Source organism: Elephantulus edwardii, unplaced genomic scaffold, assembly GCF_000299155.1.
Source record: "Elephantulus edwardii isolate Elephantulus edwardi_28Jun2011 unplaced genomic scaffold, EleEdw1.0 scaffold00005, whole genome shotgun sequence".
Classification (NCBI taxonomy): domain Eukaryota; kingdom Metazoa; phylum Chordata; class Mammalia; order Macroscelidea; family Macroscelididae; genus Elephantulus; species Elephantulus edwardii.
In genome coordinates, this window is record NW_006399755.1 from 14,961,719 (window position 1) to 14,986,636 (window position 24,918).

At 38.6% G+C, this 24,918-nt stretch overlaps 1 protein-coding gene across 1 annotated transcript in view; it reads left to right on the top strand.

Moving 5' to 3' along the window:
- PRKAA2 (protein kinase, AMP-activated, alpha 2 catalytic subunit) overlaps positions 1 to 5,627 on the top strand; it is a 110,586-nt gene extending 104,959 nt beyond the window's left edge. The window contains exon 9 of the mRNA XM_006879727.1: positions 4,957 to 5,627. Coding sequence (XP_006879789.1) covers positions 4,957 to 5,195 — 239 coding nt within the window. The 3' untranslated portion in view covers positions 5,196 to 5,627. The remainder of the gene's footprint in view (positions 1 to 4,956) is intronic.
- Positions 5,628 to 24,918: the final 19,291 nt, after the last annotated feature.

A 24,918-nucleotide genomic window follows, 5' to 3' on the forward strand; every position in this document is an offset into this window, starting at 1 on the left:
TCTTGATATTGAGACACAATCCATACTGAAGGCTGCATTCTTTGATCTTCTGCAACAAGTGCATCAAGTCCTCCTCTTCACTTTCAGCAAGTAAGGTTGTGCTATCTGCATAACACAGGTTATTGATGAGTCTCCCTCCAATCCTGGTGTCACATTCCTCCCTTGGTACAAGCAGTCAGAAAATATGGAGATGCATTGCCATGGGGAAAATCTGCAGTTAGAGACCTTTGCAAATTTTTGAGAAGTAGTGATGTCAGTTTGAGGACTAAGGTGCGTTTGATTCAGACCATAGTCTTTCTGGTTACTAGCTATTCATCCAAGATCTGGACAATGAATAAGGATAACAGAAAAAGAATTGATGCCTATGAGCAGTGGTGTTGGAAAAGAGCACTGAAAATCCCATGGACAGCCAAGAGAATGAACAGATATGTCTTGGTTATGGTGCAGCCAGAATGATCTTTGGTGGCCAGAATGATGAGGCTTCACCTCACATACTTCATGCATGTTCTAGGAGGTGCTATTCCTTGGAAAGGGACATGATGTTGGGAAGGGTGGAGAGTTAGTAAGAGAGAAGACGACCCTCAACCAGGTGGATTGACACGGTGACTGTTGCATTGGGCTTTTGTGTGTAAAAGTGTGAGGACGGTGCAGGACATGACTGGGTTCAGATCTTTTGTTCATAGGATTGCTATGAGTCATACTTGACTCATGATGGCACCCAAGAACAACACTACATTGTATTTCAGGATAGAACTTTAAATTGACATTTTTACTATGAATGCAACACCATTCTTCTGTTTTTCATTCCCAGCCTTAGTAAACCATGTGATTATCTGATTCAAAGGGCCAAAGCTAGTCCATCTCATCTCACTAATGCCTAGGGTGTTGATGTTCATGCATTCCATTTCATGTTTCGCAATTTCTAGTTTTCTAACATTCAAGCTATGTTCATTCCATGTTCCAATTAATAAAAGATGTTTGCTGTTATTCCTTATTTTGGCCCACTTTCAGTCTGGGATGGACCTCTAATACTATGAGTATTTGTGTTACTTTTCTGTTCATTGGGTTTTCAGAGGCCTGTTATTTAAGAAGTGGGTGGCCAATTCTGCTTCCTACTCTGTTTCAGTCTAGGGTATCTACTAATAGCTTTCCACCATGGGTAACACTTGTGGCATTCGACACACCAGTGACATCGCTTTCAGTATCATGACAACCCACAAGTTATCTCAGTACAGCAAATTGACAGACAAGTTCTGTACCAATTATAACAATGTTTTCTCCAAATAAAACAAACTGATTGTTTGAATTTGTACAGAGAGTTGGACAGTGACTAAGGAGAATAGAAGGAGAATTGATGTCTTTGAGCCGTGGTGCTGGAAAAGAGTATTGAGGGTACCATGGACTGCTAAGAAAACAAACAGATTGATCCTGGAAAGGGTTAAACTGGGCTGCTCCTTGGAGCCAACGATTCTGAGGCTTCATCTGACATACTTTGGACATGTTGTAAGAAGGGACAGACAGGTCCTTGGAGAGGGACATCATGCTTGGGAGGGTGGAGGGACAGCACAGGAGAGGAAGGCCATCTATGAGGTGGATTGATTCAGTGACTGGGGTAGAGGTGGATTGATTCAGTGACTGGGGTAATCAGGATGGGTGTGTCAGAGACAGTGCAATTGGCACAGGACAGAACAGAGTTTAGGGCTGTTGTACATAGAGTCGCTATGAGTCGCAAGAGACTCGACAGCACATAACAACAAGAACAGCAAAAGCAAATTAGTCTTTACACCAGGCCCAAGGGCCACAGGTCCACAGGCCTAAGGACTCAACCAGCTTTTAATCACAAGTCTACCCACTGTGTCCTAGTTGGTTTAAACAAGAGGCTCCCACTGATTGTTAATTAAATAAAAAAGACCAAACAGCTCACAACTGACTGACCATTCATTCATTACTACCAAATACTTTGATATAATGAGTGCTTCATATATAGGCTCAGAACAGTACTCTTAGGGAACATTGAGGTCAACTGACAGTTACATAGTCCTCAATGACAGTGTTCTCCTACTTACTTTGGTGAGTAGTGCCTAGGAGTTTCTAACTTAAAAGTGGCAATCTAAGGTACAACAGTTATACTATTTCTATCTGCAGAAATTAAAAAAAAATTAAAGAAAATCAAAGATACATAGAAAAAGTTAGTCCAGAGGACTAATGGACTACATAAACCACCACGTCTACAACTCTGAGATAAGAAGTAGAGTGGACCTGCTGGCTTCACTGACAGGGCGTTCTCTCTCTCTCTCTCTCTCTCTCATGGTGTAGTCTGTAGGAAGTTGTGCTGCTAACCCAAGCATGGAATAAGTCTTGCATTTGAACCCAACAGCTGCTCCATGGAGAAAGATGAGCAATCTGCTCCCATGCGATTTACAGCCTCTTGAAAGCCCACTACTAATCATTGCCACAAAACAAATTGTATGTGGGGGAAAAAAGACCAAAAAAAAAAATGCAAAAAAAAAGACCACCAAAATGTGTGTGTTGTTGAATGAAAAATCTGTTTACTCAGTAAACTTTTACCCAAATCATAATAAAAAGTTCTAAATAAAGAAGAACTGAAGAAATAGATACTGTCATTTACCCGAAAGAAGTGTTTTCTTGACATAAAAAAATAATGTAAAGTGTTAACTGTGGAGAAAAAAAAACCCAGAAACAAAATGAAAGCAAGTTTTATCCAATGTTTTCAAGTTTTCTAGAATATTCCATTTATATTATGCTACCTTTGTTGTTGACAACAGCAACAACTAACAGTATTATGCTACTGTTAGCATTATTTTATAGTACTCATACATCTTCATTCATCACTGTCCTTCATCTGGATGACCAAAGTGCCTAGATAGACTGGTCCTGAGATTTGCATTAGATTTAGGTATCCTTCGTAATCTAGGAGGTAACTTTGGTGCCCTGGTGTTAAGGAGCTGCCCTGCCAACTGGGAGGCATATGATTCAAATCCACCAGTTGTTCTGCAAGGGAGAGATGGGCCATCTCCTACTGTAAAATTTATTGTTGTTGCACCTAGTAATGAGACACTTACTCTCTTACAGATTATTTCTTTATTTCTTTGCCCAAGGTTGTTGTCTTCCATACAAAGAGAGAAAAGCAGTCCTTTACCAATTAGTCAGACGTTTTATATGATTTCAGAGCCAGTGCTATCGGCTGTGGCAGCTTTCTGCATGAAGCTGGCACATCTGTTTATCAGCATGCCATCAGTAACTGCATTTCTTCATGCTGACCTGCCACACCTGTACATGCAAGTGGTTTTACAGAAGCCAAAACAAGCACAGGAAGGAAGAAAACAAAATTCAAAATTTTTAGGCAGGAGGTTAGCAGGGCTTAATATGGCAGTACTCATGTCAAGCTGACAATCTCAGGGTGCCTCAATTGCCTCTAAAACCCCCCTAGGATCAACAATGAGTTAGTTCTGACTCCATGGCACACAACCGCCATAATCTAGAAATCAAAGGAATCAATTCATTCTTAGATACGTAGTGTGCGCCAACCCTGAGTAAAACAGATGTGATCATTCTACTCAAAGACCCAAGTGAGATAAAGACAGAATAAACCAAGGATTAAGTACCATATAGAAAAGACTGGAATTGAACTTGGAGTTTGAGGACTTGCTTGAAACAGAGCATTTGAATTTCATTTTTGAGTTGCCGTCAGTTGTAGTGCTTATATGCTCTTCAGATGACTTTCATTTATAGTATCTAAGGTTCCAGGACAATGACTAAGGAGGATAGAAGGAGAATTGATGCCTTTGAGCTGTGGTGCTGGAGAAGAGTATTGAGAATACCATGGACTGCTAGGAAAACAAACAGATTCGTCCTGGAGAGGGTTAAACCGGGTGACTCTTTGGAGGCAAGGATTCTGGGGCTCCATCTAACATACTTTGGACATGTTGTAAGAAGAGACCGGTCCTTGGAGAAGGACATCATGCTTGGGAGGGTGGAGGGAGAGCGCAGGAGGGGAAGGCCCTCTATGAGGTAAATTGACTCAGTGACTGGGGTAATCAGGGTGGGTGTGTCAGAGACAGTGCAGTTGGCACTGAACAGAGCAGAGTTTAGGGCTGTTGTACATAGGGTCGCTATGAGTCGCAAGTGACTCAACGGCATATAACAACAACAACAACAAGGTTCCAGGAGCTCTGAACTGGTAGGTAGCCTAGTGCATGCTGCCAACCCAAAGTCAGGTATTTAAAATCCACCAACTGCTCCTTGGGGAAGAAAGGTGGGCAGTCTCCTGTGCAGTTTACAGCCCAGAGGCTGTAACTCATTGGAAGATCAGCTGTATATGATAACAATGTTTATCTAGTGTTCCAACTAAAACACAGGATTTTTTTAAATAAAAAAAACCAAACTTTTATATTGACTTGCTTAAAAACTTCTTATACATGGTGTTTTCACCCTATTCTTCATTCACATTGTAAAACATTTTTAAGAGTCGTTCCAAACTAATCCAAAAGTACAATCTTTGGAGATGAGTTCTGGGAAAATTTGGAGTCTACATTTCATCTAAGATTCTCTGTCTCCTTCCCCTCCATGGCTTACCTCCTCCATCATGTTTCAGAGTCTATGGAAGATGGCAGTTTTTGTTTTTAATGATTTTTGTCACTACACAGCAAGTAAATAAATAATCAGATTTGCCTTCCTCTAGTTTTGATTTCAAGATTAAGGACCAGTCTGTTGAGGGACCATAATTTGACTGTGAGGCAATATTGTAATTGATTAGTGCCATGTTCACAGGGTGGAAAAGGTATTGCCACTCCTGCTTTTCAAACCCCAAATCTTGACATTCTTTTGAAAGTGGACTTAGTGAGCTCTATTTATCTACAATTCTGAATATAACATTTTCAGAGAAGGGCTGGACAGATAAACCTCTCATAAAATTTCTTTGTTGGTCCATTTCAGATGAGGTGGTGGAGCAGAGATCCGGTTCCTCAACACCTCAGCGTTCCTGTTCTGCTGCTGGTTTGCACAGACCGAGATCAAGTTTTGATTCCACGCCTGCAGAGAGCCATTCGCTTTCCAGCTCTCTCACTGGCTCCTTGACTGGGAGCTCAGTGTCTTCGGTTCCGCCTCGCCTGGGCAGCCACACCATGGATTTTTTTGAAATGTGTGCCAGTTTGATCACTACTTTAGCTCGTTGACAATCTGTCTCTAGTCTCTGTCTTTCTGTTATCGCACTGTGAAAATCAGATATAGTCTTGAAATGATTACTGCACTCACTACTGGATGTCACTTACTCTTCGATGCTAATTGAGAGACTTCAGTATCTCCAGGGGACAATCAGTGCCATTGAAATGACTGAACAAAAAAAAAAGTATGACATGTTATTCATCTGTTAAAATCTATTATTCTGTTTTGCCTATGGTGAATTCACATAGGCAGCTTCTTCACAAGGTGAACGATGATGCAGACTGTTAATCTGTTAATTTAAAATTCTGAGTTCAGTGATTCACACACCTTCAGTGATGAGCCATCTCAAGCTCAGCACTTGGCAGCACACCCTTCCTTTACTGTTTGCTGTTGGTAAACCCCGTTTCTTTCCTAAACTTCAGCAGGCTTTAAGCTATGTGTATGTCCTCAACTCTTTTACACAGATAAAGATAACCAACCACTAGTCAAATAGCATTTTAATGATGAAATCCCAAATACTGTCACCAAAATTTCAGAGGCCAAATTCCTCTAGCAGTTGTTTTTTTTTTTAAATACTGCTTAATAGTCAGTGGAAGGTCCTTTAACAGGTAACTACAATTTCATATATATTTTAAAACAGGTGTAATCAACTCAGGGTTTTGAAATCTCCCTGAGCTACATATTTATTCAGGATTGGAACATCTCCATAGCCCCCAGCCTTCCTTAGCCACCACTGTCTTTCTTTGTTCACTGTTTGATCCTCCATGGCTGAATGATTTTGCTTTTCAACCTTTTCTGGCTCTTTTTCCTTTTTTTTTTTTTTTAAATCTTGGTTGCTAATCATTCAATTTGAAAACACTGTTCTGGCCCTAAGGGCTTTTGTGTCCTTCCAAAGCTTGATGGGCTGTGACCTTCACTGTTGAACCTGATAGGGCAGGGAAGCCTTAAACATTTTTAAATAATTATGTCTTGAATAAATATGTGTCGTTTACATATAAACATATATGTATGCACACAACTAGTGCTTTTAAAGAAAAACCAAACAGGTTTTTGTTTGTTTTGCTTTGTGCAGGTTATTTTTAAACAAACAAAAGAAAACTATACACAGAGTAGATAGCAGCTCAATAATTACCTTGTGTTTTAGTAAAAGTATTTAATTCTTAAATTATGTGTAATTTATCTAATTTTTATTTATTAATTTGCTTAATATGTTATAGCTAACTATTACATTCATCATATTTACCCAGAACAGATGAAGCACTTGAAAACAAAAGGTAACATTGCCTTGACAGGCTTATCTTTGCCAAAAAAAAAAGTGTGTGTTTTCTACCAAGAATCAAATAAGAATGTTAGACCAAATTTTACTTATATTTATTTCTGAAAGATGATTATTTCTATCTTTAAATAGTATTTGAATGTAGAGTTTGCAGTGTGTCACAGACAACATTCTGCTTTGTAGAACTTTAAAAAAATGGTGTTAAGTAACTTGTAAGTTGAACTTAATATTAAAATAAAAAGAATCTTTAATCAGTTTGGGGAAGAGGTTAGGGATTACAGGTTTGAGATCTTTTCTTTTTAACCTTCAAAAGATTGCCATCTAGTGGCCTCAAGGGGTACTTTCTTAGTGACTTATTTTTTTACCCCCCAAATGAGCGTAAGTGGTCCTCTCTCAATGGAAACTAACAACTGGCAGGCTTCTTGGAGTCACTGGGTGGTGTACACAATTAAGTACCCCATTACTAGCTGGAAGTTTGAACCCACCCGAGGACCCCATTGAGCTTTGCTGGCTTGGTGGTAAGAAGTTGCCTTTCTAACTCAAAGGCAGTTGCTCCACAGGAAAAAGATGGACAGTCACCTTCTGTTCAATTTAATGCCTCTAAAAACCTGCTGGAGGGTCAACTATGAGTTGGTTCCTACTTGACAGTACACAACAACGCCAACAAAGGCACCTTGGGAGATAGACCTCTGATCTGCTTCCCAGAAGTCACACTTAGCCTTAAAAGTCCTATGGAATAGTTCTCTACACAGTTGGGCCGCCATGAGCTGGAGCCAGTTGGGTGACAGCTCACAGTAACATTCAGACCAATGGCTTTTTTCTGATATTCATTACAGTTTAGTAGTGATTTCTTCAAATTCATATATAACTCTCTTGGGGAAAATTAGGGCCGCTTCATAATATCTATCCATGAAGGAGATGACCTGAGAAAAAAAGGATTTAATCAGATTTCATCCCCAAGTATAGCATCTGCAGTTTTAAAGGTGAAGAACAAGCAGGAAAAAAAAAATCCAGTGGCATTTTAGCTTAATTAGTCTAGTGACGCAAACGTTAGAAACTTGATTGTATAAAAAGTACTTTTTATATGGATGAGTATTGTTGTTATGTTCCTTCAAGTGGGATCCAACTCCTAGCTGACCTTCCAGCAGATAGATTTTCAGAGGCAGTAAATTGCCTGGGAGGAGATTGTCCATCTTCCTCCTTTGGGGAAGTTGGTGGATTAGAACTATGAACTTTTGCATTGGCTTCATAGTTCCTTACCACTAAGCCACCAGAGTCCAAAGGCTTAATTTTGGTTCTTAGGAAATTTTTAAAGAATAGCAATTCTGTGAATCTAGATGGTATAGGAAATTGGTTTGTACAGAAACCATAATAGATTTAGCCTAGTACAATAGATTTTTGTTGTTAATAGCAGGAAGAAGGAAAGGATCCATTACTAAATCAAAATTACTCCCTACATTTCAGTTTATTGTGGATGTGGGTAGATAAATATGGAAAAGTAATCCAGTTAAGGTTTTGAAAACCCACTGACTCCTAGTGACCCTATAGGACAGGCAGAAGTGTCCATCGACTTTCCAGACTTTACAGTCACAGATTGCCTCATTTTCTTCCCTTGGAATGGCTGGTGAGTTTGAACCATTGACCTTTTGGCTAGCAGCTGAGTACTCTAACCAAAGCTCCTAAGATTCTAGAAGAAAGCTACTGTTAAGTTATAGACAAGGCTGTAGTTATGTCATGAAAATGAACTTGTTTGCTTCTAGACTATTTTTTCCAAATTGTACACCACAAGATGCTCTGCCAAAAAATATTATTCCATTGAATATGCTTGGATTACATGCTACACTCCTATCTGAGGATGAAGTCCTTCCAGGAGAACAAACCTATTTAACTTTATTTAAGCCAGCTTCTCTGAAATTCATTTAACCATAAAAACAATTTTTAAAAATTTATGGCAAATTTGGAAAACTTCTTCTTCATAAAAATTGCAGTCTTAGGTTAGTATACTTTAGGACAGTTAGGAATGAAATTAAGATAGCATTTCCTTTGTTTTCCTTGAATCAGTTTTTAGAGAGACTGTAGTTCAGAATCAAAATTACTTTTTATAAGTTGAGAAAATTCATCTTGAGCACATGTTATTCACTTGCAAACCTGATTTACTTAATCAAGTGTTGGCAGTGTCTGGAAGAAGTTGAGTATTTGATGAATGAATGAAATTCTTAAACAAGATTATTTGTAAAAAGGAGTAAGGGGTTGAGACTCTTTCGTATAGCTTTATAGGTAATAGTTTGAGACTTTAAAAATTTTTACTGTTAGTGGACAGCTGTGCAATTATTTTTTTATTAGATACAATTAGATCTAATTACCTGTTACCCTTTATTGTAGGAATAGATTACTTTTCAAGGTCAATATGTGATGCGGGCCATAGTTAGATGTGTTTTGTTTTGATCAGTGAATCTTCTAACAGACCCCTTTTTAAACCCTAGTATTTGTATTCTTTGATGCCAGACATCTATGAAGAGAACTCAAGGGTCTAGAAATAATAACAAGTTATTTCTTTCTGTTCTTTGCCATCAAATTGAGGCTGTCTCATAGCGGACCCTCCAGCAGGTGTTTGGAGGCTGTAAATCTCATGGGAAAAGATTGACCATCTTTCACCCTCTGAGCCACTGGTGGATTCAAACCACCCCCCTTTAGGTTAGCAGCTTGACTCCCTAAAGCTACACCATCAGAGCTCTATGTAAAACAGACTAGTCCCTATATTTCTGCAAAAACATTTTCCATGACGACAGTACATGTTTCTGGCTTGATTTCTCTTCCTCCCTAGTGTACTCAGGAATATAAAATGACTTTTAGTATTAGGTGAAATAAAGTAAAGTAACAAATCAAAGACAGTTAAAACAGATTCGTTGACTACTTGGATTTCTCTGTAGTCTCTATTAATGTGGACTATACCGAGTTATATAAGCACAACACTTATATTTTAAACTTGGGCCATGGCCTACCAACAACACTGGATAGACATTGCATCTTTGTTTTTTCACTGGCTAATTAATCATTTAAATACTGTTCATTGCTATGGAATCTTAATATCTAAATGCTAGTCTGCCTCACAGGGGAGCCCCTTAAAGAGTTTCACTGTTAGCCCAAAGGCTTCACTTCTCTCTCAGGTAGTTCAAATGCACGAGCAGCTTCTTGGATGAGAGATGAACAGTCACATCCAGTGCTGAAAACCCACTAGAGAGTCAGCTATGACTCAGAATTGACTTGGCGGCAGTTAGATGAGTATAATTCACAGTTTGGTCTGTGTAGTCTCAGAAGACTCAGGCCTTTCACTCTGACATTTCTTTTCCAGAGTGCTGCCTTGTGACATTTTAAATAGGGGGTGTAATTGAATAGTAGTTCTCAGATCGTCTACTTCATTAAAAACTCTAGGTGAGGGATAAGTGCAATCAGTTGGTAATCTGTTGTTAGTCCTACTCCATCTTGACTCATTTTTATAAAAATGGGAAGGACCTTTAGTCCTTGGGTGGCACAGATGGACTCTGTAGTGGTGCACTTCTGCACTGCACATGGCCTATGATTATTTAGACTCCATGGCAACCAACAACTACAGAGTGATACTTTAGATTATGCCTTTTCATATGATTTGGGTCCGTGTTCACTTTTTATATATTTAATTGGAGGTTTTATACTCATGTGAAGATTCTGTATTGCGTGGTGAGGCTGTTTCAAGGTAAATACTTGACTCTTTCTAATAACTACAGCTTCCCCCTGGAATAGAAACGAGGGGAAAATCAAACTATATATAGTACCCACTTGAATGGTAATACACAAAACATTATCAGTTTGAAATGATGGAAACATTCCATACACATTTTTATGGATTTTAGATCCAGAGCCCTCCTACATATGTGAATCATTGAATACATTACAGCAACTTTGCAAGGTAACCAGAAAAAGTATCTCTACATTTTGAGATGAGAAAGCAGGATTAGAAAGCTCTTATAAAGCTTTAAGGCCAGCAAAGTGTTCAGCAGTGATACGTTCTCTTTATAGCATAGTCCCCTCCTCCTTGTGGGCAGAGTCTGAATTAATAAAACTTAAGAGTAGGTGAGTAATAAAAAATTACGAATGTATTGCTTTCAAGTCTTAGAATGATACAGAGTGATTTTAACTAGTTTATATTTATTTTTTTAATCACTTGATTATGCTAACTAGATGTAATTGTCTGCGTATGATCAGCATATAAGTTTTGAGGGTAATTATAAAACACTGAAAAAACTTTTTAGGATATAATTCTTCCTGTAATTTCATTTACATGGTTGTTTTAGCACAAGCTTTTTTAAAAGGAAACCAATATCCAGCCCCTATCTGAATTATAATTTTTAATCATTATTTAAATGGAGTTTTTATAAATTGATAATTTTTCATTTTGTATATGTATTGTACAATACTTGACACAGAGTATATTTATATTCATGAACTACCTAGCTATTAGTGGGTTGATATCTGTAAGACCTTGTAAAACTTTTCAATATTTTGTTTGATATTTGATGAGCCTTAAAAAGTATATAAATATTACTTAAACAAATTGCTAGAATCCTTACTAAGATTATGATACATTTGATGTGACTGAGCAGTAATCAGCTGAACAGGACCCACAATCTAGACTGGATTGGGTTTTAATTAAATTTTAGCTGTAGCCTGACGAGAAGCAAGCAAGGTCTAGAAGCCACCAGACTGCAGAATTATATATTAATTTTGCAGGTCACTGTTACTGTTTCCTGCCACCCGTGCATAGCAATGCCAATTTATAGTCATGGCTGCATATGTGGGTTTAGGACTGGTAGTTTGCATCTAAAGCAGTTTAGTTCTTAAGGAAAAAGACAATGACAATTTGGACAAGCAGGGTAGTATATGTCAATTCTATTTAAAGTGCAATTAAGGAAATCTTAGAGCACTCTTTCTATTACAGAAAAGTTAGATATTTGTAAAATGTCTTAGCATTAAAACATTTTTAACGTATGTAGAATTTTGACAAAGGTCAAACAATGTGATTTAAAATAATTATTTTGGGCTTACTATTTTGCATCAACCTAAAATTTTGAGGAGGAACAGAAACATCCAAGCCAAAGAGAATCATATGGTTTATTTTGGAGGGCTAATTTAATCATGCCTTTTTTTTTTAATAGCCAGACATACCTTTTAATTAAGCTTTCTTATAATGAAAGGTCATTTCCATAAATAGAAGACAAAATCCAAAACTGGAAAAAGTAATATACCCATTGTTCTAAGACACAAACAAAACAGTAAGTCTTAATTTGTGCCTTCTCAAATTACAGAAACACTAATAATAGGTCACAAATTATTATCATTTTTTCCCTTGTTTCCTCATCCCCTAACTTTTCCTTAGATCTGCCATCAATAAGTGATCAAGTTGTTTACGCCGGCCTGCCCTGCTTTCGGGTGGCATTTTCCAAACCTTACTCTGTCACCGTCAGAAGTTCACTCGATGTATCTTTCTATTTCCCTCATGTTGCTTTCCTTTATTAAGTCATTTTAATAAAAGTTTGATGGCCACCTTATTTTTTTGAATGCAATGAATAGCAATCTTCATACTTCAAGTCTTCAAAATATCTGTTAGAGGAGAAAGTTAATGCAGAACTCTGAACAATCTGATAACCAGTTTGGTTGGTGTGGTAGCACAGGCCACATAAACCTCATTTAGTTTTCATCTACAAAATGTGGATAATGCTTAACCTACCTCACAGATATGTGTGAGAGACTGCTTGGAGGGCCTTCTTTACATGCAGGTTTATCATACTCCCATCTAATATAAAGTCCCTTCTGAAAGTATAGCTATTACCTTTGCTACCTGTATTTTTAGGTATGTCTTATATGGTACTTTAATATAGTGATTAAAATGTGTTAAGTCCACAGCTTCACAAATCATGGCATTCTTATCTTAAATGACTGCTTTTTCATTTCTTAATATATCAAACTTGTCTTTTGCTGCACAAATATTCTTAGTCAGAACTTCTTAAAATGTTGGTTGAAGCTGCCTTAATGTACCAAAATACAGTTTTCTCTCAAGACTGTTCATGGATTTCTGTGGCTGTACAATGTTCTGAGTGTTTACTATAAAATTGTGATAGAAATGTGAATTCTAAACAGTAATTGTGGATATTGTTTTAGGAAGAATGGCTGTGTTCTCTATATACTTAAATATTATACAGTGACTTTTGAGTGCAACAAATAAAAACTGAAAATTGACAGCCAACAATTATGTCCACAGCAATGATAAAACAATGTAAAATACTAATTAATTCAGTTGGATTTTTTCCCCTCAAGAGCATCATACATTCATTCTTTCTTAGTTTATCTTTTAGTTTAAAAGAATCTTTGTAAAAAATTTGCAAATAGAGATACCATTTGACCCAACAATTCCACTACTGGGAATATACCCCAAAGAGACCATAACTGACATCCAAGCAGATATATGCACACCCATGTTTATGGCTGCTTTGTTCACAATAGCAAGGAGTTGGAAACAACCTAAGTGCCCATCAACAAACGAATGGATAGAGAAGCTGTGGTATATTTACACAACGGAATGCTATGCAGCATTGAAAAACAAGGAACTCATGCAATATTATTCAAACTGGGTGAACCTGGAGGACATTATGCTGAGTGAAATACCTCAGTCACAAAAGGACAAATACTGCATGGTGCCTGTGTTGTAAAGCAGGACTGACCTCAGGATTGGGAGGAGACTGAGAAAGATGGGTTCAGTAATGTATACTGCATTGAAATAGATGAGGGAGAAAACTGTTTAAAAGGGAAAATTCTTAGGTATTTTTGTTATGACAGGAGTCCAGAGGGAAGGCTGTATAGTGGAGTGGACCTCGGGGGAGGGTTTGTAAAACAATGAAAGAATTTTTCTTTTACTTTTCCAAGAGGGTAGTGTATTAGGGAGGAGGTTTGGAGCGGAGAAAAGTGCAACAATGAATGAATGGAAATCCAAAGTCTCTGTAAATTTTCACTGAAATTAATAATAAATTTAAAAAAAAGAAAAATAATTAAACACTCTAAGTACATTGGAACACCTGACCACTCATCTATATAAAATAGTTTTAAATGGTGACATTCAAGACCACTTTTTTTTTATATATAATTTTTTATTTTTTATTTATTTTTTTTTACAGAAGTTTTGGATTTCCATTCATTCATTGCCGCAATTTTCTCCCTTCCCACCCCTCCCCACCAGCTCGCTTCCCCCTCCGAAGAGAGAAGAAAAAAAAAAAAAGAAAAAAAATTCCTTCATTAGTATACAATTCCCACGTCCCTTCCCCCCACCCTCCACCCCGAGTACACTTCTTTTTTTAAAGTGATCTAAAGAGTATGAGGGGTAACGTCTCATATTTCCAATACTTTTGTGCCTTAAAAACTATCGTTTCAAATTTTAATAACCATAGATCCAGAGTTTTGTTTGTGAATGGTGTGTGAGTGAACATTGGGAAGGATGAGTCTTCCAGTAACTATGAGGCAAAAATATCTTCCAGAGCATTTTGAAAGTTACAGATTCTCCCTAGTCAATATTTGCACTGTCTTATTTACACTTCCCTCCCAGGCTTCCCCAAATCTGGGTTTTAAAAGTCCTGAAGATAAGCCCGAGAGGGCCTGGTAAAGAGGATGCCATGTCACCCTTGAAATCCAGGTGTTTTGTAGAGCCAATAGGAAAGCTCTGTTGATGCGTGGCACCCTGAAATTGAAGGAAGGCCCGGCCTACAAATGAGGTCATGAGGGAGCTAGTGTTAGCCTGTGAGGGTAAGATGCCTTTGTATGCTGCCTTTTGTATGACAAAATGCTGTTTTATGGATATCTTTGTACTAAAAATTAAAAATAAAATACACAATCTCGTCATTAAAGATAGACTTTTCAAGAGGCAAGAAGACATCTGCTTGGGACACCACTAAAGTCTTACAGTGTTTACATTAAAAGACATCAATAATGTGAGAAACTTAGATTGAGTACCAGGATCTAAAAAACCAAAAGAAATATGTTATTGTTGGGTGCCGTTGAATCAGCTCTAAATCATAGCCACTTCTTGAACCACAGAATAAAGGTCTGTCATCCTTACAGTGCTGCTGCTATCCTGAGACCATTGCTATAGTCACTGTGCTAACACGGCTCGTTGAGTGAGGATGTTGCTCTCTTTCTAAGTGTGATGGCCTCTTCTAGGGACTGGCTCCACCTCATATCATGCCCAGAGTTTGTGAGATGTAGTGTCATTATACTTGCTTCTAAGGAGCATTCTAGCTGCACTTTATTTTATTTTTTTTATTAAGTCTATTTTAAAAAAATTTATTATTTCAGTAAAAATTTACAGAGACTTCGGATTTCCATTCATTCATTATTGCACTTTTCTCCCTTCCTAACCCTTCCACCTAGTACACTACCCTCTTGGAAAAGTAAAAGAAAAATTCTTTCATTGTTTTAACAAACCTTCCCCCAGGTCCACTCCACTATGCAGCCTTTGTTCTGGACTCCTGTCATGACAATAATACCTAATCACATATTCCTTTTAAACAGTTTTCTCCCTCATCTGTTTCAATGCAGTATACATAATTTATTCCATCTTTCTCAGTTTCCCCCCAACTCTGATGTCAGTCCTGTTTTACAACAGTGGCATAATACATAATTTATTCCATCTTTCTCAGTTCCCCCCCAACCCCGATATCACTTCTGTTTTACAACAGTGGCAACATGCAGTATTTGTCCTTTTGTGACTGAGGTATTTCACTCAGCATGATGTCGTCCAGGGTCACCCATTTTGAATAATATTGCATGAGTTCCTTGTTTTTCAATGCAGCGTAGTATTCCATTGTGTGACTATACCGCACTAGTTACACTTCTAAGGCTAGATTTGCTTGTTCTTTTGACAGGCACGGTATGTTCAAGCTACTGTTCTTGGGTCTTCCTTTTGTTCAACTTTCACATACATATGAGCCATGGGCTGTTCAGTGCTCTTCTCAACACCATGATTCAAAACCATCAATTCTTCCTCTGTCTTGCCTATTCATTGTCCAGCTCTCAGGTGCATAGCAAATGATTGAAAAGCCGTGACCTGAATTAGATTCACCTTAGTCCTCAAACTGAAAGCGTTACTTCTCAATAATTTGGAGAGTTTCCTAACTTGTAAAATTCAGGAGGGGAAAGATATTCCTTTGCATGCCAGTTCTCAAAAGTCTCACTTTTGATTACTTTTTCTAAATTCTTACATAACATCAATAAATAGTAATTAGGTAGTAGTGTATATTAGGCCAAATGTACAGTCCTTACACAGCCCTTGATGTGCTCATTAGGTTGTGCCAAGAAATCTGGAGTACAGCTACCTGACCAACTGACTAGAAGAGATTATATATATTCCCATTTCCAAAAACTGATCCAATAGAAGGTGGCAATTATCAAATAATATCATTGATATAATATGCCAGCAAAACTTGCTGAAGATTATCCAAAAACGACAAGAACAGAACCTCAACAGAGAACTGCCAAAAATACAAGCCAAGTTTAGAATAGGGATAGCATTACTGATGTCAGATTGCTCTTGACTGAAAGCAGAGAGTGCCAGAAGAATATTGGTGTTTTATCGATTTAAGCAGGTGGATAACAACATATTATGGCTAACATTGAGAAGAAGGGGAATCCCAGAACACTTGATTATGCTTACGTGAAACCTATACCGAGACCAAGACGCTGTTTTGGAAACACAGCACATAGTTCAAAATCAAGAAAGGAGTACTTCAGGGATACATCGTTTCTCTATACCTTTTCAATCTATATACTGAACAGATCTTACAAGAGGCTTGACTTTATGAAGGACAATGTGGCATCAGGATTGGAGGAAGATTCAACAACCTGTATTAGCAGATGGATGACACATCCTTGCTTGCTGAAACTGAGAAGGACTTGAATTGTTTGGTGCAGAAGATCAAGGACTGTAGCCTTCACTATGTATTGTATCTCAGCATCAAGAAAACAAAATCAGCACCACCAAGTCCATAGGCAGCATCGTGACTGATGGACAAAAGATTTCAGTTGTTAATGATTTCAACGTGTTCACATCCACAATCAACATCCTTGGCACTAACAATCAGGAAATAAAAAAGACTAATTGTTTTACCAAAGAAGCCATTCAGATGGCCAACAAGCACATGAAGAAATGTTCAAAATCCCTAGCTCTAAGGGAGATGCAAATCAAAACAATGATAAGATATCATCTCACCCCAGTAAGAATAGCAAAATTTTAACAGAACAGCAAGCAACAAATGATGGTGAGGATGTGGAGTAACTGGAACCTTTCTTCACTGTTGGTAGAAGTGTAAAATGATGCAACCACTGTGGAAGGCTCTTCCTCAAAAAGTTGCAAATAGAGATACCATTTGACCCAGCAATTCCATTATTGGGAATATACCCCAAAGAGACCATAACTGCCACCCAAGCAGATATATGCACACCCATGTTTACTGCGGCTTTGTTGACAATAGCAAGGAGTTGGAAACAACCTAAGTGCCCATCAACAAACGAATGGATAGAGAAGCTGTGGTATAGTCACACAATTGAGTACTATGCTGCACTGAAAAACAAGGAACTCATGCAATATTATTCAAAATCGGGGACCCTGGAAGACATTATGCTGAGTGAAATATCTCAGTCTCAAAAGGACAAATATTGCATGTTGCCACTGTTGTAAAACAGAAGTGATATCGGGGTTGGGGGGAGACTGAGAAAGATGGGATAAATAATGTTTACTGCATTGAAACAGATGAAGGAGAAAACTGTTTAAAAGGGATATTGTCATGACAAGAGTCCAGAATGAAGGCTGCGTAGTGGGGTGGACCTGGGGGAAGGTTTGTAAAACAATGAAAGAATTTTACTTTTCAAAGAGAAGAGTGTACTGGAGAGCGAGAGGGGTGGGCAGGGAGAAAAGTGCAACAGTGAATGTATGGAAATCCAAATTTTCATTAAAATTAATAATTAAAAAAGGTGGAGAAAGGAAAAAAATATTAAAATCTGACTTAAAAAAACCCCCCAAGCTAGTTGTTTTGGGGAAATCTGCCAAAGACCTCTCCAGAGTGCTAAAGAGCAGTCTTGTCAGTCTAGAGACTAAAGTGTGACTGATCCAGGCCATGGTTTTCTCCATTGCTTGCACATTTGAAAGCTGGACAATGACTAAAGATCACAGAGGAAAAATCAGTGCCTTTGAGTTGTTGTGTTGGAGAAGAGTATTGAGCATCCTGTGGACTGCCAAGAAAACAAATAGTTCTGTCCTGGATAGAGTGAAACCAGATTGTTCCATGGAGGCAAGGATTTAAAACTCCATCTCACATACTTTGGGCATATTGTTAGGATGGACTAGGCCTTGGAGAAGGACATCATACTTGGAAGAGGAGAAGGTCAGTGTAAGAGAGGAAGACCTTAGATGAGAGAGTAACACAGTGACTATGACAATGGGGCAGGTGTGCTGGAGAAGGAGAAGGGGGCTCAGGATAGGACAAGGTTCAGAGCCATTGTTCATAGGGTCATTATGAATCATAGTTGACTGAACAGTACATAACAACAACAAAAACAGAACATTTTGCTATACTTAAAATAATTGTTACATTCCAAACATTCAGTTGTACAAATCATAGGGTTTTCATTTCAAGAACATATTTTTGTTTTCAACGTCTTCTGACTTCAGAAAAGACTAGGTGTCAAATATCAACAACAATACAGTGATGTTGACAGAGGATAGTACAAGGCTCAAATCTTTTGTTCACAGGGTCACTATAAGAGTCGACTCAACTGCACTTAACCACGACACCACCAGCAGCAAATACAGTACTACATATTAAGGATTTAGAACACCCTCACATACTACAATACTGATTGACAGCTTAGAAGTAGATGAGTGTTATTTATCTCTGCTTCACTCATGAAAAGCATTGAGACTCAAAGAGCTGAGTCACTGAATTAGAACAATAGAGTATAAAATAGAAGGTATGTGGGAGAAACTTAGTTTATATTTAGACCCATTGCCACTTAGTAAGTGGTTCTGGTGGTGCAGTACTGTTAATCCAAAGGTGTTGGTGGTGGTGGTTGTTGTTATGCGCCATCGAGTTGACTGCAACTCATAGCAACCCTAAAGAGCTCTGGTGGCTTAGTGGTAAGGAATTGTGCTGTCAACACAAAAGTATGTGGTTCAAATCCACCAACTGTTCTGTGGGACAAAGATAGGCAGTCACCTCCCTTGGAATTTACTGCTTCTGAAAATGCACTGGAGGGTCATCTAGGGTTGATTCCAACTCAAAAGCACACAACAACAACAACAACATAGCTAGTTTTTGAACAACAAATCTGAACCTTGCCCTATCTTGAAACACTTTTACCCTCTCCAAGTTTTGAGCCCATTGTTATAATCATGCTGTCAACCTAGCTCATTGGAGGCCTTCTTCTGTTTCTCTGACCCTCCACCTTTCCTAGCATGATATCATTTTCCAAGGACTAGTCCCTCCTAACAACATATGTGTAGTATATGAGGTGAAGTTTTACTATCCTTGCTTACAGGGGACGCCCTGGTGGTGCACTTTCTCCAACAGGCTTGTTTGTTCTTTTGGGAGTCCATTCAATACTCTTCTCCAGTACCACAAGTCAAAGGTATCAATTCTTCTTCTGTCATCCCTGGTCATTGTCCAACTTTTCGATGCATTGTAAGTAACTCATTAAACCAGAAGCATCATGGGAGAAAGACCTCTGATTTGCCCTCATAAAGATTACAGCTTAGCAATGTAAGAATTGCAATCAATGCCATAAAATAAAACATATATGAATGAGGAGGTATACTACCAATCTGTTTTATAAACTTTCGCTCAAATTATAATAAAACTTAAACAAAAAAATTACAAGAAAGTGCTATAGGGAAGTTGTACTCTATCACATGGGATCCTCAAGTTGGATTTTAACCAAGCAGCACACCTAACAATACTCTCAGACTTAAAATACTTACTAGATTGTTGAGGTGTTTAGGGTGGTATTTATTTTATGATCCTCCAGAAATGACTGGAACAATATATTGACAGAGAACTACCAGAAATACAAGCTGGGCTTAGAAATGGTTGTGGCTCTAGGGATATTATCGCCAATGTCAGGTGGATCTTGGCAGAAAGCAAAGAGTACCAGAGGAATGTCTGTGTTTCACATTAACTATGCTAAGGTATTTGACTGTGTAGATCCCACCAAAGTGTGGCTAACCTTGAGGAAAATGGGAATCCCAGAAAAGTTGATTGTGGTTATGTGAAACCTATATGTGAACCAGGAAGCAGTCCTCAGAACAGAGCAGGGAAACACTGCATCATCAAAATCAGGAAATGAGTGCATAAGGGATATATTCTGTCCCCATATCTTTTCTTCCCCCCCCCATTCATTAATTTTTGCACTTTTCTCCCCTCCCAACCCTCCCCCATAGTACACTACCCTATTGGAAAAGTAAAAGAAAAATTCTTTCATTGTTTTACAATGCCTCCCCCCAGGTCCACTCCACCATGTAGCCTTCACTCTAGACTCCTGTCATGACAAAAATATCTAATCACATATCCTTTTTAAACAGTTTTCTCCTCATCTGTTTCAATATAGTATACATTATTGAACCCATCTTTCTCAGTCTCTCCCCAATCCCAAGGTCAGTCCTGTTTTACAATAGTGGCACCATGCAGTATTTGTCCTTTTGTGACTGAGGTATTTCACTCAACATAATGTCCTCCAGGGTCACCCATTTTGAATAATATTGCATGAGTTCCTTGTTTTTCAATGCAGCATAGTATTCCATTGTGTGAATATACCACAGTTTCTCTATCCATTCGTTTGTTGATGGACACTTAAGTTGTTTCCAACTCCTTGCTATTGTGAACAAAGCAGCCATAAACATGGGTGTGCATATATCTGCTTGGATGTCAATTATGGTCTCTTTGGGGTATATTCCCAGTAGTGGAATTGCCGGGTCAAATGGTATCTCTATTTGCAACTTTTTGAGAAAGCGCCACACTGACTTCCACAGTGGTTGCACCATTTTACACTCTCACCAACAGTGAATAAGGGTTCCAGTCTCTCCATAACCTCACCAGCATTTTTTGCTTGCTGTTCTGTTAAATTTTGCTGTTCTGACTGGGGTGAGATGATATCTCTTAGTTGTTTTAATTTGCATCTCCCTTAGAGCTAGGGATTTTGACCATTTCTTCATGTGCTTGTTGGCCATCTGAATGTCTTCTTTGGTGAAGTGTCTGTTCATATCCTGTGCCCATTTTTCTATTGTATTATTTATTTTTATCTTGTTATGGTGCTCAAGTATTTTATAAACTTTGGATATAAGTCCCTTATCTGATATGTCATTACCAAGTACTTTTTCCCAGTGTGGCTTCCCTGTTTACCCTGTTGGAGGAGTTTTTGGATGTGCATAGGGATTTCATTCTTGGAAGATTCCATTCATCTACTTTATCTTCTCCTGGTTGTAGGTCCCATACCTTTTCAATCTATATGCAAAACAGATAATTTGGGAATCAGGGCTTTATGAGAAGGAAGAAGGTAGAAGACTCATCAACAACCTACAATATGCAGATGACACAACCTTGCTTGCAGAAATAGAGGAGGACCTGAAGCACTTGCTGCAGAAGGTCAAAAACTGTAGTCTTCAATATGGATTGAAGCTCAACATCAAGAAGACAAAAAATTCTCACCACTGGGCCAATTGGTGGCACCATAATAGATGGAGAATAGATTGAGGTTGTTAAGAATTAACAAAATAAAAAAAAAAGAATTACATCTTGCTTGGCTTCAGAATCAACAGTCTTAGCACCAGCAGTCGGGGGCGGGGGGGGAAGCCAATTGCATTGGGAAAATCTGCTGTCAGGGAGGACCTCTCCAGAGTACTGAAAAGTAATGATGTCAATCTAGAGGCCATGGTCTTCACAATTACTTCCTATGCATCAGAGAGCTGGACAATGACTAAGAATGACAGAAAAAGAATTGACGCCTTCAAATTGTGGTGCTGGAAAGGAGTCTTGAACATATCATGGACTACCAAGAAAACAAATAGGTCTGTGTTGGAGAGGGCAAAATCAAGTTTCTCCTCGGAAGCTAGGATTTTGAAGCTCTATCTCACATACTTTGGGCACGTGGACAGGAGAGACTGGCCCTTGGAGAAGGACATTATGATCAGAAGGGTGGAGGGACAGCACAGGAAGACCCCGGATGAGATGGATTGGTACAGTAGCTGGGGCAATGGAGGTTGGTGTGTCAGAATTAGTGAGACTGGCTCAGGATAGCGCAGTCTTCTGCTGTACATTGGGCTGTCATGGGCTGCAGGTGACTGTACAGCACATAACAACAACTACCAACCAGTATTATTTAATGAATGATGTCCGTTCAATATGGTCTATACTGTCTCTCACCTCTTCGCCCACAGGTCATAGTTATCCACAGCTTCTCCAATGCCCATTTATTATAGGTCTTGGTTTGGGATATGGAGAAGGACTGCTCAGTTACCATGTCTTTTACCAGGTGGTACATTTAATTCATCCGCTTCCTAAACAACATGCCTCTGGAAACTCATTGAACTTTGATAAATGATGATAGTTATAGAAAGGCTTCAGGCCTTTTTTTAGCTAATAGGGTCACTGTGAGTTGTGCTCGACTCGATGGCAATCGACAACAACAAATTTAATCCAGCAAGTTAGAGTTTGACTTCTGATCTTAGTGGAGTTTTATCATCCTGCTTGACCAGTAAGAAAACTGATATTGACCCATATTTACTCTATTTTTCAGTTGATTCTCTCTGTAGCTAGAAAGAGAAAGGGAAAGAAAAAGAAAAAAAAGATTTTCAGAAGAGACTCTGAAAATTGCACTAACACAGTTAGAAGCCACAACAAAAGGAGATGAAAAGAGGTGAGCAGAATATTTCAAAGGGCAGCTTGAGAAGACAATGCAAAGTACTAGAGTGGTAGAGAGATGACTTTGTCTCATAGTGTCTAGGCATATTGCTAGGAGAGGATGTTCCTTAGAGAAGAACATCATGCTTGGAAAGGTGGAGGGATGGCAAAGGAGAGGAAGACCCTCAACGAGGTTGACTGTGACTGCAGCAGTGGTTTTAAGTGTGTCAGAGATTGTGAGGATGACTCTCGATAGGACAATGTTCAAATCAATATTCGTAGGGTCCCTATGAGTTGTACTGGTTTCAGTGGTGCCTAACAACACCAGTGGCTATGGTGGCGTAGTCTGTAGTATGTTGTGCTGCTAACCAATAAGCCATATTTCTCTGGTTCAAATCCACCCACTTCTCTACAGTAGAAAGATGGGGGGAGGGGGTGTCTCACGCCCTCAGAAACCTGATGGAGGATCATTATGAGTCAGAATTGACTTGACAGTAGTGAGTTTGAGGGGAATTTTCTGTGTGTGTTTTAAGTTGACTGAGAATGCAGTAAAGAGAAGGTGCAACTAGTATGTTCAAAACTTAAGTCCTAGCTTAAAACTAAAATTTTGCTCCTGAACTTAGCAAAATGCTTTGCTTTTTCTGTGCCGAGGCATCGCTTGAAAATGTTAACCAAGATTGAATGTTTATGCAGAATTGATCTTATACATTGTATATCATTAAATAAAAATATAATAAACATTTATGGTTAACGTTTTTATTTTTTAACATTCATATAAATGAAAATGCATGTAAATCCTATCCTATTTGTGTAACTAGCTGTTCTGGTACAGGCAAAATAAAGACAATTTCCTTTATTTTGAGCAACAAGCTATTTCAGAGTGATACAGCATTTGTACTACTTAGATATTATTAACTATAATTAGTAGTATATTAAAATGATACTGATGGATTTAGGAATAAATTACCTTTCAGCAAATGATTCCCAAAATAAAGCAATGTGGAGCAACATTTTTTCCTGTTTCATTTTTGTAATAGGGCAAAAGAACACTTCTACCTGTGTTTTTAAAGACTGAGCCATAATTATTTTAAGATTTTTTACCTTACATTTGAATATGTAAAAGGCCATAGTTATACTAATTACTGCTCGGAATTAAATTAAGCTACATTTAAATGCACATCCTCGTCTAGAAAAATTGAAACAATAGTGTACTAATATTAGACGCAAACTAACCATCTGCACAAGTGACTAGGTGCCATAAGGCGTGATTTCTAACTTTGGCTCTGGCTCATTAGACAAGCACTCAGATGCTAACACACACTGTTTCACAGTCTCTGGAACCATCAGTAAAACAGATACTGAAATAGACATTGAAAGATAACCTTTTGGGAGTAAAACCAACATCTAAATGTAGAGAATTTGTTTGTGTGTTTTTTTCTTCTGAATTCCAAGTGAAAAGCTTCCATAGAGTCCACCAGTTCATTTTCTCCCCCCTCGCCATGTCATTTTGACTTGTGAATGGAAACTGGTATGAGGCGGGACTGAGGTCCGAGAACAAATTCTCACTGTGAAGCCCGTACCATTTGATGTTGATCTTCCTAACGTAGCCAACTTTTATGCCTGAGGGGGGGAAAAAAATGCATTTTTAAATACAGGCTAATGTAGTCATGAGGAGGAGTTTTCTAGGGAATTCCTTAGCCTATTTGATATTTTTTTTATGCTGTGCAAGCTCTTTCTGGACATGTCTGTAGAAACGTTAGATAACACACTCAGGAGACACAATAATAAAAGCCCTGCAGACATAATCCTGATAGTCATCATTGTCAGATGCTGTGGGATGTATTTCAATTCACAGTGACCCTATATGACCGAGTTGGACTGCCCCATAGGGTTTTCTCAGCAGCCTTGGTGGTGCAATGATGAAGTAAATGGCTGCTATCTGAAAAGTTAGCAACCACCGAGTGGCTCTGCCAGAAAAAGACCTACCCATAAGATGCTCTCTTCTACTCTCATTGCTGTCAAGTCAAAACCAACTCACGACTGACACTCCAGTGGGGTTTTGGAGGTTGTCAGTCACATGGAGGATTTTGCCCATCTTTCTCCCTCAGAGCCCCTGGTGGATTCAGAGAGGAGCAGCTTTTGGGTTAGCGGTGCAGCTTCCTATGGGCTGTGCTGCCCTAGGAAACCATCTGGCTGGTTCCTGTCACACCAGGTTCAAATGTTGGCTCCATGGCAGCTAACTACAACAAGAAGCCTTCATGAAGATGATGGTCAGGGCTTTCTCCCCACAAGCTGCTGTCTGGGTTGGAAAAGCACACCAGTCAGTTGGTAGTGCCTTTTGTGCTGAGGCTCCTTCATTAAAGCACGGCATATCTAATTTTTAACTTTCCCCTTGAATGTCAAGAAATTAGTCCTCCTTTGGGATTGCTCTATTCAACTGTGCATCAAACATTTAGAACTCATGAGCTGAACTATAAAATCAAAGCAAGCCAC